The 18,024-nt window shown below is 34.4% G+C and overlaps 1 protein-coding gene across 1 annotated transcript; it reads left to right on the forward strand.

Moving 5' to 3' along the window:
• Window positions 1-8,920: 8,920 nt before the first annotated feature.
• Window positions 8,921-10,669, forward strand: LOC128210831 (probable G-protein coupled receptor No18). The gene has a single exon (XM_052915186.1). The coding sequence runs from the start codon at window positions 8,921-8,923 to the stop codon at window positions 10,667-10,669; it is 1,749 nt and encodes a 582-aa protein (XP_052771146.1).
• The last annotated feature ends 7,355 nt before the right edge of the window (window positions 10,670-18,024 follow it).

Consider the following 18,024-nt stretch of genomic DNA (forward strand, 5'->3'; position numbering starts at 1 on the left):
GCACATTTAAAAGGTCTATAGAACATGACTTTGGGATATCCAGTAAGGCACCTGCATGGATAACATCTTATCCAAATAATCGTTATCAAACTGTTTGCCTCGATTGGGAAAATTTACAATCCAGTGCTAATGAATTACAGTGTGCCGCAAGGATTAGTGTTAGGACCCAAAAATACATTATGTATACTAAACCAGTTGGTACTATTTGCAGAAACCATGGATAAGGTCATCTTTTCTACGCTGATGACTCTAAGTTATACTTAGCATTTGAACCCGCAGATGAAATTACACAAGTTGAAGCTGTGCGGCATGTAGAAGCCTCTCTAAACGTTATTGTCTCCTGGATGCACCACAATATGTTTATATTAAATGCAAACCAAACAGAACTTATACTGTATAGCTCCAAGCGCAATACAGGATGTATCCTGGCATTGACTATAAAGATGGGCGATTCCGAGTTAAAACCAACATCTTGCATAAGAAAGGTAGATTTTTTCTGGATTCCAAAATGGACACGGAACAACACGTGTATTCTGTTTGTAGATCTTGCTATGCTCAATTACGAGAAGTAGGCCAAAAAAGACAATATATAGCCAGTGATGCAACCAAAACCCTTGTGAACTCTCTGTTAACATCCAGACTTGACTACTGCAACTTCCTGTTTCATGACCTACCTAACACAACCTTGAACAAACTTCAAATCGACCAAAACACGGCAGCTCGTATCATAACCATGACTCCTAGATTCAACCACATAACAGCAGTGTTAAAGGTACTTCTCTGGCTTCCTGTGCGATACCGGATTGATTTTAAAATACTGACATATACCTATAAAACCTTAAATGAGCAATTGCTACTTCAAAAACATGTCATAGATACATAGACACAGCGTGTTTTCAGATTCCAAAGTGACACTCTTGTGATATCAAGATCCGGTACTGTTACACGTGGTGATCATTGCTATACAAATGCTGCCCCAAAGTTGTGTAATGCGCTTCCACTAGGAAAACGGAGCTTAAACAATTTTGACTATTTTAAAAGATCTCTGAAAACTCATTTCTTTTATATGGTAACTGATGATTTCGTTTATCTGACACATCTATGCCTAAGCTTGTCATTGTTTTTATTGTCATATGGAGATTTTACTTGGTTTGTGATTGTTGTTAGAAAAAACTATGGTTGATCTTATGACTTATATTAATATTTTTTTTTAAACGATTGTTTTATGTTTTACACTTAATGCCATCTTTAAGCTGTATGCCTGTATGTATAAAAAATGTATAGACATTTTACTTGTAAAGCATTATGAAAGTATGTGCCATACTAAAGGATTGCTTTAAAAATGAGCTATAATAATAATAATAATAATAATAATAATAATAATAATAATAAATTTCTGCTTGCTAACTTATAGATTAACTAATGATTGGTTAACTCATCCACGCCTCAATCTTTTTTAACAATCTAGCGTGGTATTCACTCTTTCCCTGAAACGACCTGCCTTCAAGCTAAACAGACTGGTCTTTTACAGTGAGAAGACTGAATACCCATGTATCATGAAACAGACACTAAAACTAAGAAAAACGTTTTATATACTATCCGCAATTGTTTTGCTTACATGTTCGACATTCCGGTATTGATGCGAAAAGCTACAGAAAAAAGCCTCCAAATTGTCATTCAATAAATGGCGGCGTAGTAATTTGGTTATGTATTCATGCCATGATTAATATAAAAGCGCATTTTTGGAAAACAGGGGTGCGTTTCAGAGACGATCGTTAAGGCGATCGTTAGCTGATTTTGGTAGTACGACCAAAATTACCGATCAGCACCGTTTCAGAGACGCACCGTGCACCTGCTTTATCGTTAATTTTGCTCGTAAACCTACGACCGGTAAGGGGACTCGTTAACTTAACGATCAAGATGGCGGATGAAGATTTTCTCCATATCAAAGTATATTTTTACTTTTTATCAACATTTGAGAGTTTAATATTGCGAATAGCATGTTCGCTGGTGTGGAATTTTCAAACTATGTCTAAAAATAGCTGAAAACAGTACGAAAATGTTTTATTTCCGCCATTCTGTCAAAAAAGGATTTTAACTGTAGAAGATGTAAGCTTTTTGTTATATTTAGTTAATGTGCTGATATTGTGTACATCTTAAACATGGAATATGATGTTGAATTTGATTTGGTTTCATTGCAGTTTAATATGTCATGTAAAACATTTTCTTGAAATTCTTCTATTTCGGATGGTTTTTAATTCGGAAAAATAAATGCCTGTACATATTTTGTTGTAATATTATCGGTCTTTGTGGCATGTAGTCAGTGAATTATTAATCCGTGTTACCATTTTATCATGTCATAATATAGCTTAATTATATTTCTTATTTTTACACATCTAAAACTGATGCTAAATATGTAAATATACTGTACAGTAATGTAAACAACACTGTCACAACAAATAAGTTGATTATTGGCACTTTAATACCATGGACACTATCAGGTGACAATGTAATCATTTTGTTTCACCTTTACTTGTAATTGAAACTTGTTTTAGTAAGGTATCATATGGTTTATGTAGAACTTTGTAGTATATATACATATGAGGGTTTTCAACTGACAAAGGTTAAATCTTGTCTTTTTCAGTCATACCATTTGATGCCAAGTGTACAATAAAAACTGAAATGAAAATTGACAACAGAAGTGTCATGGTCTGGTTGGAAAGTGCTGTGTTCTTCATTGAACTCTGGTTTAATAATGGTATGGAAAAGGGAATTAAATTCTAATGTTGGTTTTATGAATAATAATGGAGGTATATTCAACATATGAACACATTGTCATAAGGACTAATGTAGAAACTAAACTGCAAAACCATATTATGTACCTGCAGTTAATGCACAGGCTATGTACAGATGCTTATTGATATTCTATGTTTTCATTTTTTTAGTTGTTTTGCTTGTTAAATATTTGTTTTGGTTAATTATTTCAGGCTGGTGATAGAAAACTATCAAGAATGCTTCAAGCTGGCAATGGAGGGAAATGTAAAAGTAGGTTGGAAATGATAAAATGCAATAGGATATAAACCAATTTTATGAATAATACAATAAGATATTTTTTTATATTGATACAATGTTGGGCATCTCACTTTGAGCAGTTAACTTGCATAACAAAATTGTTATTTAACTTATATGAACATTAAACAAGAAATAAAATGTGACCAGAATGGTGTTTTTCATGTTTTCTTAAATACCCTACTTATTTTTTTTTTAAAAAGACAATAATTTTCATAAAATATGCAAACTATTTCAGTTGAAAAATGAGAATGTAAATTATGTGTTAGTTGTAGTTTAACCATTAAAAAGGGTTTTCATAAATGTATTATATTGTGCTGTATTAAACAATATTTTATAACTTTTTGTCTTTTCAGGACACTGAGAAATTACAAGGTTTCAAACATCTAGAATATGCTCACAGTCAGTCTTCAAGATACTCACCTTAATGATTCCAGTTTGTTTTAGGAGACTTTGTCAGAACAGTACTTTATACCTACATACACTGGAGATACCAGACCCAGCAGATAACTACAGATATATTGACACAGAACATGAAATTCATTGCATATCCAAACACAACATAAGATTTTAAACTGTTAAATAGGCAGTGAGGCATTTGTGTGCAACCTTCATTATTTGAAATGAAATTTCTTATATTTATTTAAATTTGACTTTGCATTTAAAAGCCATTACAGTAGCATTAGATTTTCCAAATATATATATATATATTTTATACAGTTTCAACTGTGATGTATATCCAGTTGTACATGTTTCCTCTAAAAATTAAACCACTTTTGAATTATATAGGAAAATTTAAATGATAATTTATTCAAACTTATGATAAAATAAAACACACACACTATCATGGTTGATCATGTAAACCTTCATACTATCTTTTTATAGAAATTAAGTGAATCTTTTGATATTTCTGAATACATTTATTTTTACTTTGACTGGCTCATGTTAAAACACAGAATGCTACATAAAGTGTATACTCAAGTGTATACCGTAACATGATTGAAATAGATAATAGATAATATTTGCATGAAACTCTGAACACTTAACCACTATGGCAATCTGCACCAGTTAAGATACGTTTTGTTGAATAATGTGTTTTGATGAGACGAGCTTGTAAGATATCTGTATTTCTTTTAGTCATTTTGTGTATTTGAAGCATGTCTGCAAATGTAGATTTTATCATGTATTTTGAATGGATCTGAAATACTGTTTATTTAACTGTTATTACAACGATTGACCCAATAAAGATGGATTTATGAATTGTCTTCATACAAAAAATCCATCCAGTCAAAATTGTATTTTCGAACTGTTTCCCAATACAATAACTCTCAGTCACAGTTTTGGTACATAAACGTATGAACATTACTTGTGATCTGAACTAAGGCCGCTTGTTGATGATTGTAATCAGTCATCATCATCACCCTCATCATCATCATCATCATCATCATCATCATCATCCACCACAGCCACAAACTTCACCACCTTCATCATCATCCACATCATCAATCATTAACATCATCTACGCATCATCATCTCGTCATGATCATTGTCGTCATCGTCACATCATAATTAGTATCATCATCTTAGTCGTCGTCGTCGCATTATCATTATAATAATCATAATATTCGCCTTCGTCGTCGCTGCATTATCACTATCGTCGTCATCGCATCATCATTATAGTTTCGTTGTCGCATTATTATTATTATTATTAAATTATCATTGTCGTTGTCGTCGCATCAGCGTGACCATCATCATCAGCACAACGCTGCACGTTTGCTTTTAATTTACAGAACATTCTTAATACGCATTCTATAATATTTCACTTATCAAAGACGAATTTAAAGTAAAAGCACCAGCCTGAAAAAAAAGTATTTTGTTGTTGTCCAATTTTCATTATAATTACACCAATTTTAAAGGGACTGCCTCCATCACAAAAAAATCCCGGATGATGATTTACTTAAGATACAATTGTAACATAAATAGCAGATGTTTAATCAGAATAGAGGCCACAAGTTTGTATCATTTGTGTCAATTATTATAAAAAGGAGAGTTACATTAATTGATTCCCTTCAATAGATTATCATTATTATTATTATTATTATTATTATTATTATTATTATTATTATTATTTTTATTATTATTATTATTATTATTATTATTACTATAATTATCATTAGTAAAAAAGACAGGTGCGCTCATCAGATTAATATTACGTAACGTCATTTCACTTCAGACTGGGTCACTCGCTTTAACGCTGTGCTTTATCGTTATTTTTTACGTACGACCGGAGAGTTTACGAGACGTTTCTGAAACGCCTTTATGATTATCGTTAAGTTGGTCGTTATTATGATCGTAAATTTACGATAATGGCAAAACGCACCCCAGGTCCACTGATTCATTGATTAATGTTCATAAAATTGTCGCACTAAACGAGAGAATAAAAGACTATTAAAAAGAAAATTAGATTATATTTTCTCAAGAAACCGGAAATAGTAGCTTGAGAGTTACGCAATCAGCTATAATTTACGTAACGGGCGTTCCTCGGGTAGCGTCGTAAATATCGCTCTTTTCAAAAAAGAGGTTATTTAGAAAATAAATCAAAATACCGATAAAACTCCGAAAATTAGCATTTAAGAAACATAATATTTGGTTATGTTAGTGTAAGATCGTACTAAAATTCACTTGTTAATACGCCATCGTGAAAATCTTTTTACCATGACACTTGTAAAATAAAATACGATTTTACACTGAAATAAACAATATTTTCTATATAATTGTTCAATAAGCACGTAGCAAAAGAATTCCTCACGAACGAGAAGCTCTGCGCAACCTTCCCACTTATATCGATTCGCAGAATAAAAAACCTCATCGCAGCAAACATAAACAAGACTTAAATTGAGAAAACAACGTGAAATGCCAGTGCACCACTGTCACCGACCCTAGCGCCTGCTTAAAAATAAACAGTAGGAGTATCAACCAATATCAATATCAATTTACCAGAAAAATACTATTTGACACCTAACACCACTTCACAACTTTCTTTTAAATCCTTATTGGGGAATCTTTGTTACGTTTTAGTTATCATGCTATGTTTTTCCCTGGCTAATGGATGTATCAATGACGTCTTTCCGAGATATTGTGACTGCAAAGTAAGAGAGAGGATTACGCGTTTGGTTTGCAGGAAATATCATTATAATTCCCAGTTCGCTCCACTTTCAATGGTTACGTCTGTCTTCAGTTATAGTACATTAGCATAGATGCAGAGGGGTAAGATTTGTTATTAAGGGAAACACAAAGATTGCTATAAACAACAATAATCAACGATAAAACAATAGCCAACTGAAACGCAAGCTATAAAATGATAATGTTTGATTTTTTTAAATAAATAAGGCTATATATGCAGCAAATTTAAGAATGTCCATCAAATGCTGACAGTTAAGGTGACACAATACATTTATTTTCAAAGAGTTATGATAGAGACATTTCAGTAGTAGAGGTGTAGTAGAGGTGTTTGGTGGGTATTTATTCATTAGCAGTTTTGCCCACGTGCGACAAGCTGCTGATAGATACGATATCGGACAATTTAGTGTGCTACACAAACTTTCTGTCATTTTAATGCAGCTTTTATTTAAACAATGCGCACATGGTGTATTAAAAAAAACGTGTACTGTTTCATAATGAGTCGGCATTACATGTGACACATATATAAGATATGTATACCTGAAAGAAACACGTATACATACATTTCAAATGAAGAGGGTAAAAGACAACATAAGCAGGCTTAATGCAAGACGGTTGTAATTTAATCTAGAACTGAAATTTGTTACAACAGTCGTGTGCAACGCCAATAACTTAACGATAACGTTAATTATAATCCGATATATAAAGAAAGCATCAGTCGATTTCAAAACATAAACGGCACGGTCATGAAACATTTATAAACTATGCTTCTTTCAGGTCGAAAAATATGTTACCCAAAACATCCCGACACGACATGTTCACAATTATGTTTTGTTTGTTCAGTGATGTTTGAACAAAATCAACACAAACTGTCACTACATAACAACACCACCAAAACACACCGAATAACAAATACACAAAATAAACTGCATAACCTAAAAAAACAAAACAACATCAACAAAACACACCGAAAACAAATACACAAAAACACACAAAATAAACAGCATAACCTAAACACACAAAACAACATCACCAAAATACACTATCAACACTAAAAAAAATGCACGAAAATTACACGAAATGGCAAAACTAAAATGCACAAAATAACATCCCCAAAAAAGCCGTTTTATATGACATTATTTGGCATGCATTTAAATTTGATTACTCTAACCATTTTGTTGGATAATATAAGTCAAAATAATCCCAAACAAGTTTATATGCTAATTTAAGTTCTTGCGATGAAGCTCTTATGGTCTGGGTTTTCTCCCATTACGATCATCAACCGATGTATTGTTAAACTGCCTTAGCCTAGTTGTTAGATGCAAATATTGATTTATGACGATATTTTACTGCTTTAAGAGGCCCGTCAGTGTCTAAGACAATGTATGACTCGTTGTTGCGTGTATGTTTGCATTCCATGCTTCGTGTGATCTTAAAAAACTCTTGAACATGTTTTCATATCAACTCAATGGCATTAAGAGATAGTTTTGATAAATAACTTTTGACATGACGTCAAAAGTTAATCGCGTTGAAAATGTGTGCACAATAAAGCGACGTTTTATCAAGAGCTGATAATCACCCAAATAGTTTTGAAATAAAATGATTATCACAATCGCGCAATTAAAATTTTCGTGATTTTAAGAAATCTCGTTTAATTCATCCCACATTGAATGGTCATGTTAGGTCCTCTCTATATTCATAGCAATTTAAATATAACTTTACAATGACCGCTCACACTAGTACAAAATACAGAAGATTTTTATACTACACTATAACTTTTTTGTAAAACAGAGAAGAAAAAAATGTAATTTATCAACTACAACGTATTTAAGATTCATGAATACGTAAAAAAAGTTAATGCTCATTATTCCAGAACATGACATAAAAGGACATGTTTGTTCGACAAATTTCCAGCATTAAACCAGACGCCTACGTATTGCCTTACGACAGAAGCATTTCCATCACTCAAAACATATAATGAACATTAGAGATGAAGCTTCAACCCTTAGGAATTTTCCTGTCATGAGTATCGATTCCCGATTTCATTCAATGTAGCTAGAGAAAACAAGTCTTAGAATTTGTCACGTGACTTAAACGTCACAGACTGTAGGTGGCATCTACAGTCCCGATATTTGTGAATGGAAAAAGTGTCACTAGTGGTTTTATTTTATCTTAAACCCTTTACGCTGATATAAAACATGAGGATGCAGCTCAGTGCGCCAGTTTTACGTCTGACGGCGACTTGTTACTTCGATAAATATCACGGATAACGCCTTTAAACAACGAACATAAATAGTATTGTGGTGTTTAACTCTTATATTCGAAAGGTGAATTTAAAACGGTCAACTTCAATTGATGATTTTGGATTACAATTAAAGGTCATCATGGTAAGAATAAATTCATCCAAGATGTTCAAACCGCATACATGAGGAACATTGTAACACATTCAAAATGTTTTCGCTCGTCTTAAAATTTGAAAACAAGAATCTGCCAAGAATACGATTGTCATTATCGTCGCAGAAAAATAAATCTCTTGTTTTAAGAAGCATCTGTTTCAACGTGGTAAAAAGAAACAACTCTTATTTCCTGTCAGTGACAATTTCCTTTAAAGGCGGAAAAAGCTACACTTTAATAGTGCAGTGGAAAGCAGTTTAATTGTTTCGCCATGAACATGTCATTTGCTAGCTACGTGTTGCACTCTGGAGGTTCGAGGATAATAAATAACATTTCGGAGAATGGGAGCTTTGGTGCCATGGTGATACAAAACACTAGTCACAACCATTCATTACAAAATGAAATTAAAGAAATACGGTACATAACGGTGCTTAATTATTTATTTTATGTACTCGGAGTTTTAATAACACTAGCGACAATTATAGGAAACGTTTTGGTAATAGTAGCAGTGATCAGTGAAAAACGACTTCGAAAAGTTGGAAATGTGTTTATTATAAATCTCGCAATCAGTGACTGCCTCGTTGGCTTAATAGTCAGTCCCCTGGCTATAACATACGACATCACCGAGCAGTGGGCTCTTGGCGAGGTGGTATGTGATATATGGGTGTCACTTGACATTGTATGTTGCTCCGCAAGTATTCTCAACCTTTGTGCCATAGCGTATGATAGAAGTAATGCCATTGTTAAACCCATGAAATACGCTCGAAAAAGGACATTTAAACGTGCCTGGTGTGTCGTCATACTCGTATGGGTGTATTCAGTAATAATCGCCGTTCCTCGTTTTCTTGGCTGGCGCAAGAAAGGCGAAACGGGCCTTCCGGATGGAAAGTGTATGATAAGTCAAGACACTGGATACACATTCTACTCCATTTTCATGGCATTCATCTTTCCCATGGTTATCATGTTGTACTTTTATTATAAAATCTACAGCAGAAGTTATCAGTGGCATCAGCGGCCTGGTAATAACCATTATAAGGACACGCAAATTAAAGGCGAAAACCGGGGAGTGTGCTTAAGCTGCTTTACATGTAGCTCGTCACCATGTTTGACAGAAGTAAAATGTGAGCTTCCAGATACACAAGAACAGTCTACCCACACGGTCCAGGAAACGGCATCTGATAAAATTATTCCACAGTTGTCCGTTCCAGAAGATGAAATTCGTAGAGAAAGCATCGAACCAGAATTGCTAGCTATATACCAAATGCGTCAAAGATCAAAACGGATATTATCAAACGCAACTATGACTAGCGTAGGTTCTGCGTTTTATTCTTCGACTGATTCATCCCAAACGGCGACAACATCATTTTCAGACACAAGCGACCGAAGCAGCAGTATAAGCACTGAAGGAAGAGACAAAAGCTATAGCTCTTCGACTGAAGGGAGTCGTAGCTTTAGTTCTGAAAGCCGGAGATACAATAACCTGCGTGGTCATCGCTTGTCTAGTGCACGCCATAGTAGTCTACACCAAGAGGTCATACACGAGATCGTCTCGGCAGCTCAGCTTGAGTTGCAAGATGAGAGTGAACAACCAACAGGGGCGGCTAAACTAAAGATGATGAGACAATCTGGCACTGTCGAAACTGACGATACACATGATGAACTAAGTGACGATGGACAAGGGACTAGGCAAAGGGTTAAACGTAAACTGAAGTCGTCTACACTAAGACGTCATAATTCTCGAAAAAGCAAGAAAATAGCAATATCTCAAGAGAAACGCGCTGCAAAAACACTTGGAATTGTAATGGGATGTTTCAGTGTCTGCTGGCTCCCGTTTTTCATAATAACGTTCTTACGAGTTGTCTGTTATGACTGCGCCATTCCTAGTATATTAATCAAATGTGTAATGTGGCTAGGATATTTTAATTCAGCTTGTAATCCGTTTATCTATACGTTCTTTAATAAGGATTTTAGAATGGCATTTCGAAAGCTCTCATGTAAAGCATCTAGCAATGACGTTTACTTGTAGTGTCTGACTACTTAAACAGAAACATTAATTTGTATATTAATGGTATTCGTAAAGTACAATGTACATCATTTTATTAACTATATACATATTGTATAATTAGAAATTGTTATACTCTTATTTTCGAATTGTAAATAAAATTAATTGTTTGATTTTTATATGAAACATTATTTATATACTTCATGTTTACTATGTTATATTTCTGCACCCGCTTAAACATTATTAAAGAAAAATAAAATATATATATTTACTTGTATCTTAAGAGTTTTGTTTTATTACAAAAGTGCTATTCCCCAGCGAATTAAATATTGACCTTTAACAATAATGGTAGTAGTTGCTCTATTCCAGACAGTAAGTCCATTAAGTCTAGAAATAAATATGTCTTATGTGTAATCTTATTTCATCAGACTTTTAACTAGCTATCGTTAGATATTCAAATTAGTATCGACCGTGTAGAGAAAATGTAAGGAAATGAGAAGGGCATTTTCAAGTTTGTTTAAAGCGTCTCTACAATATCAACAACACTTATTATTAAAGATTCCCAAAGCATGATTTATATGCTCCCTTCTTTAAATGTTCTGTAGTTTTATATATACAATTGAAAATACGGGACAAGCCAAGGAGCCTTAAATGTCAAATAAGGCAAAGCGCAACATTGTCAAACAAGAGATACGAAATACTCATAGTTACATTCAAACATATTAATAAATATAGAGTTATCTCATGGTATGAGTCAGCGACAGAGAACGTCACAAGACGTTTAGAATTTCAAATGAACTAAAGGTATACCGATCATTCATCTGTACCCTTCGATAAAGGTGCAGTACTTGTAAATTACAATACAAACTGCGGGAACAATCCAAGTAGTCCAACATTTAAGTATAAACAATGTTAAGAGGCAGAAGTCTAAAGTCAAAATAACAACTTTGTCATTAAGATATATGTAAGTAATGGCTACTCTTCCTACACTATGTCATCAAGATATATGTACGTAATGGCTACTCTTCCTACACTATGTCATCATGATATATGTACGTAATGGTTACTCTTCCTACACTATGTCATCAAGGTATATGTACGTAATGGCTACTCTTCCTACACTATGTCACCAAAATATATGTACGTAATGGCTACTCTTCCTACACTATGTCATCAAGGTAAGTGTACGTAAGGACTACTCTTCATACATTACGCCATCAAAATATATGTACGTGATGGCTACTCTCCCTACACTATGTCATCAAGATATATGTACGTGATGGCTACTCTGCTTACACTATATCATCAAGATATATGAACGTAATGGCTACTCTTCCTACACTATGTCATCAAGATATATGTATGTGATGGCTACTCTTCCTACACTATGTCATCAAGATATATGTACGTGATGGCTACTATTCCTTCACTATGTCATCAAGATATATGTAAGTGGCTTCCTACACAATGTCATCAAGACATATGTACGTAATGGCTACTCTTCCTACACTATTTCATCAAGATATATGTACGTGATGGCTACTCCACTTTCACTATGTCATTTAGATTTATGTACGTGGCTTCCTACACTATGTCATCAATGTATATGTGCGTGAAGGCTACTCTCCCGACACTATGTCATCAAGATATATGTACGTAATGGCTGCTCTTCCTACACTATGTCATCAAGATATATATACGTGGCTTCCTACACTATGTCATGGAGATATATGTACGTGATGACAACTCTTCCTTCACTTTGTCATCTAGATATATGTACGTGGCTTCCTACACTATGTCATCGAGATATATGTATGTGATGGATAATCTTCCTACACTACGTCATCAAGATATATGAACGTGATGGCTTCTCTTCCTTTATTATGTTATCTAGATATATGTACGTGACTTTCTATACTATGTCATCAAGGTATATGTTCGTGATGGCTACTCTTCCTACACTATGTCATCAAGATATATGTACGTAATGGCTACTTTTCTTACACTTTGTCATCGAGATATAAAATATGTACGTGATGGCCACTCTTTCTACACTATGTCATCAAGTTATATGTACGTAATGGCTACTCTCCCTACACTATATTATCAAGATATATGAACGTAATGGTTACTCTTCCTACACTATGCCATCAAGATATATGTATGTGATGGCTACTCTCCCTACAATATGTCATCAAGATATATGAACGTACAGGCTACTCTTCCTACACTATGTCATCAAGATATATGTACGTAATGGCTACTCTTCCTACACTATGTGATCAAGGTAAGTGTACGTAAGAGCTACTGTTCATACATTACTTCATCAAGGTATATGTACCTGATGGCTACTCTTCCTACACTATGTCATCAACATATGTGGACATAATGGCAACTCTACCTTCACTATGTCATCAAGATATGTGTACGTGGTTTCCTACACTATGTTATCATGGTATATGTACGTAATGGCTACTCTTCCTACACTATGTCATCAACATATGATGACATGATGGCTACTCTTCCTTCACTATGGCATCAAGATATATGTACGTGATGGCTACTCTTCCTACACTTTGTCTTCAAGGTATGTGTTCGTGATGGCTACTCTTCCTACACTATGTTATCAAGGCATGTGTACGTGAGGGCTATTGTTCATATACTTTGTGATCAATGCATGTAATGGCTACTTTTCCAACACTATGTCATAAAGGTATGTGTACGTGATGGCAACTCTTCCTACACTATGTCATGAAGATTTATGTACGTGATGGCTACTCTTCCTACACTATGTCATCAATATATTTGTACGTGATGGCTTCTATCTCTACACTATGCAATCAAAATATGTGCACGCGAGGGCAACTGTTCATACACTCCGTCATCAAGGTGTGTGTACATGATGTCTTCTCTTCCTTCTCTATAACATCAAGAGATATGTACGTGACGGCTACTCTTTCTACACTTTGTCATCGAGATATATGGACGTGATGGCAACTCTTCTTTAATTATGTCATCAAGATATGTGGACGTGATGGCAACTCTTCCTTCACTATGTGAACAAGATGTATGTACGTGATGGATACTCTTCCTACACTATGTCATCAAGGTATGTGTACGAGATTGCTACTCTTTCTTCACTATGTCATCGAGATATATAGGTATATGTACGTGATGTTTACTCTTCATGCACTATGTATCAAGATGTATGTACATGATGGGTACTCTTCTTTCACATTGTCATCAAGATATGTGTACGTGATGGCTACTCTTCGTACACCATGTCATCAAAATATATGATCGTGGTGGCTATTCTTCCTTCACTATGTCATCAAGATATATGTACGTGATGGCTACTATTCCTACACTATTTCATAAAGATTTATGTACGTGATGGCTACTCTTCCTACACTTTGCCATCGAGATATGTGTACGTCATGGCTACTCTTCTTAAACTTTGTCATCAAGACATGTGTATGTCATGTCTACTCTTCTTAAACTTTGTCATCGAGATGTGTGTACGTCATGACTACTCTTCTTAAACTTTGTCATCGAGATATGTGTACGTCATGTCTACACTTCTTAAACTTTGTCATCGAGATATGTGTACGTCATGGCTACTCTTCCTACACTATGTCATCAAGGTATGTGTACTAGAGTGCTACATTTCATACACTCCGTCATCAAGATATTTTTACGTGATGTCTCCTCTTCCTAAACTATGTTATCAAGATATATGTTCGTGATGGCTACTCTTCCTACACTTTGTTTTCAAGATATATGTACGTGATGGCTACTCTTGCTACACTATGTCATCAAGGTATATGTATGTAATGGCTACTCTTCCTACACTATGTCATCAATATATATGTTCGTGATGGCTACTCTCCCTACACTATATCATCAAGATATATGAACGTAATGGTTACTCTTCCTTCACTATGTTATCTAGATATATGTACGTGGCTTCCTTCACTATGTCATGGAGATATATATACAAGATGGCTACTCTTTCTTCACTTTGTCATCTAGATATATGTACGTGGCTTCCTACACTATGTCATCAAGATATATGTACGTGATGGTTACTCTTCCAACACTATGTTACCGAGATATATGTACGTGAAGGATACTCTTCCTACACTACGTCATCAAGATATATGTACGTGATGGCTTCTCTTCCTTCACTATGTTATCTAGATATATGTACGTGACTTTCTACACTATGTCATCAAGGTACATGTTCAGGATTGCTAAACTTCCTACACTATGTCATCAAGGTATATGTACGTAATGGCTACTTTTCTTACACTTTGTCATCGAGATATATACTATGTACGTGATGGCTACTCTTGCTACACTATGTCATCAAGGTATATGTTCGTGATGGCTACTTTTCCTACACTATGTCATCAAGATGTATGTACGTTAGGGCTTCTGTTCATACACTCCGGCATCAAGGTATATGTACGTGATGGCTACTTTTCTTTCACTTTGTTATCATGGTATGTATACATGTGGGCTATTTTTCATACACTGCGTCATAAAGGCTAGTGTAAGTGGTGGCTACCTTTCATATACTATTTCAACAAGGCAGGTGCATGTGTGGGAAAGGTTTTTTCACTACATCATAAAAGCATATATCAGTGTTTGATACGTTTTATTTACTGCGTTATTAACGAATGTTAATAATACATGTATATACTGGCATATTCAATATGACGAGGAGCAGGAGTATCAAACTATCAGCGAGCATAAAATTACAAGATTAATAAAGTGATTTTTCGCAAAAAGTAGGATTAAACTTTAACCTAACATTAATGTGTAGCAGTAGGTATAAGAACATGTATTCATCGGGCATCGCAACCTCTCACATGACTGTCTCCTGACGCCTTTAAATCATATCTATCAAGTGGCGAGAAGGTGTATATCGCAAGGAAAGATCGGTAAAAATATATGGCAATTACCTTGAAATATATACCGAGTACTATATAAAACCGCGCTTATTTACTTAAAAAAGACAAACAGCATGTTGCGATCAATTCCATAGTAAAGCAAGTAGTTCTATAAAACTATTTATATGAGGAGTAAGTGGACAATAGTCACGTCACTGTGTGAACGAACTTGAAATACGTTTACATTTCACATTAGTCCGTTAGTTCTGTCTAACTGGAGGAGACTAATGGACAAGGAAAACGAATTATAAAAGCGTAGGTCGGAGATTGTGTTTCAAATGTATTTATTTTACAATGGGCGGTTTACGTTAAGCTTAATTTGAAATTCTGGGCGAAATATGGTGTAATCCCCTTTTAAATCTTGTTAAGCTCTAACGACGTCGTTTAAAATGAATAGGGTGTACAGTTACAATCTGGTTAGCCATATAAATAACCGATTTAGACGAAGAATTGGTGCTAAGTAGGTTTGATGGATTGGAAAGTGTCATCAAAATGGGTCTCTAGATCATTGACACAAACATCTTTAGTATCAATAGGTTATTAATGTAAACTTTGTTTCAAGAAATAATAACTTTGTGAACTTATATTAGGTATTAAGAGAATCGAAACTAATAAAATATTGACGCAATCCGTGAAATCAATGCAACATGTTAAAATGATGAAATGCTAGAAATTCGCATTCATGAAAATTACGTCATATATTAAAACTATTCTTACAAGGCAATTTTATCACAGAGATACTATCTCGCATTAAATTTAGATATTTAAAATAATAAACCATTTTACTGTGTCTGCATTTTACACACAAATGTGACACAGTGAGGGATAAACTGACAATATCATTGTACATGTGTTGCGCTTCTGTCATGAAAAATTAAATTAATACTGTAAAATGCATCATTTTGATGAATATTGATGTCATATTGAAAAATAAAATCGTTAGCAAATCATTTCTGATTGGTTTGGTCAAAGTCAGCATGTAAGGGTTAAGTGTTAACTAGTTTTCCGATAATAACTACAAAGCAATCAAATTATATGGATGAGAAACTAAACAAACAAGGGTATGGGTAAACCTCAGCAGCTTATTTTAATGACACTGCATAACTGCATGAATATGTATCTTCAAATATCTTATTATGGCATTGCCTTATATCAATATTCCAAATCCCATTTGAATCTATTTAAAGCATACCATTAACATCACTGTCTACGTTTTTAGTTTTATTTCACCCCCTTTAGTAGTTTAAATGATATGGCCCGCACAAATGTCATTTCGGAAAACTATTAGGTTATGGAGAACTTCAACGGAAAACAACTAAACAAATTCAAAGCAGTGTGATGGTCTTTCAGGACTGCACTTCATAACATTGCCATCAATGTTCATATAAAAGAATGATATATGATCGGGACAAGCAGTCCCATTATGGAAATATCAGGTAAAGTGGAGGAAACTAATCAGGTAATGAAAGGAATGATTATGATTATCTGGCACATCACAATTTCTCATTGCCATCTTTCTAAAGTTCAAATCCATTTCAATCTCTTTACTATTTTTCAAAACATGGCCCGACAAAGACCCATTTCAGGATCAGGGGAGATAACTAATATATTGAGCAGGATAAAGTTTCTAATGCAAAACTTCCCCTCAACGCGATATATCTTTATTTTAAGTTTAATTTAAATCCGTGTAGTACTTTGCCCGGGCAAACATCGATTAGGAAGCTATAGACAAGGGGATATAACTACATGAATGATTTGATTATGGCTCAGTTCAGTGTTTTGTTCTCATTCACCCTTATGTATATACCAAGTTCAACTCCAAGCCAATTAGAGGTTTTAAAGCTTTTCTCCGACAAATGTGTAACGAACGGACGACCAAAGTGGCGACTAAATGCTCCTATCGTCAGAGAGCATATATATAACATATGCATAAGTTACCAAATGTTACACAATCGGGTGCTGATTGGTCGTTCCAAAATTCATCAATTATAAAAAGTATGCGACTGTAAATGGATATTTCAAATTATTTGAAAAAAACATATATGCTAACCTATTCCTCTCGATAAAAGATACAAGATACAAGTCAATTTGTTTCACGTCGTATTACATTAATTACAACACTAGCATGCAGAGCCATTTCCCTACATAATACAAAGACCCAAACTATATAGGTAGTAAGTAGTCCAAACCATTCGTGTCAATTTATAATCTAATTCATACCTTCTATAAGTAGTCCCAACCATTCCTGCCAATATATAGTCTCAATCATACCTTCTATAAGTAGTCCCAACCATTCCTGTCAATATTTAGTTTCAATCATACCTTCTATGAGTAGTCCCAACCATTCCTGTCAACAAAAAGTCCCAATCATACATTCTTTAAGTGGTTCCAACCATTCCTGTCAACAAATAGTCTCAATCATAC

Source organism: Mya arenaria, chromosome 12 (assembly GCF_026914265.1).
Source record: "Mya arenaria isolate MELC-2E11 chromosome 12, ASM2691426v1".
Classification (NCBI taxonomy): Eukaryota; Metazoa; Mollusca; class Bivalvia; order Myida; family Myidae; genus Mya; species Mya arenaria.

Excerpts from the sequence above, each read along its gene's own strand:
- LOC128210831 (XM_052915186.1), top strand. The coding sequence starts at position 8,921 with ATGTCATTTGCTAGCTACGTGTTGCACTCTGGAGGTTCGAGGATAATA.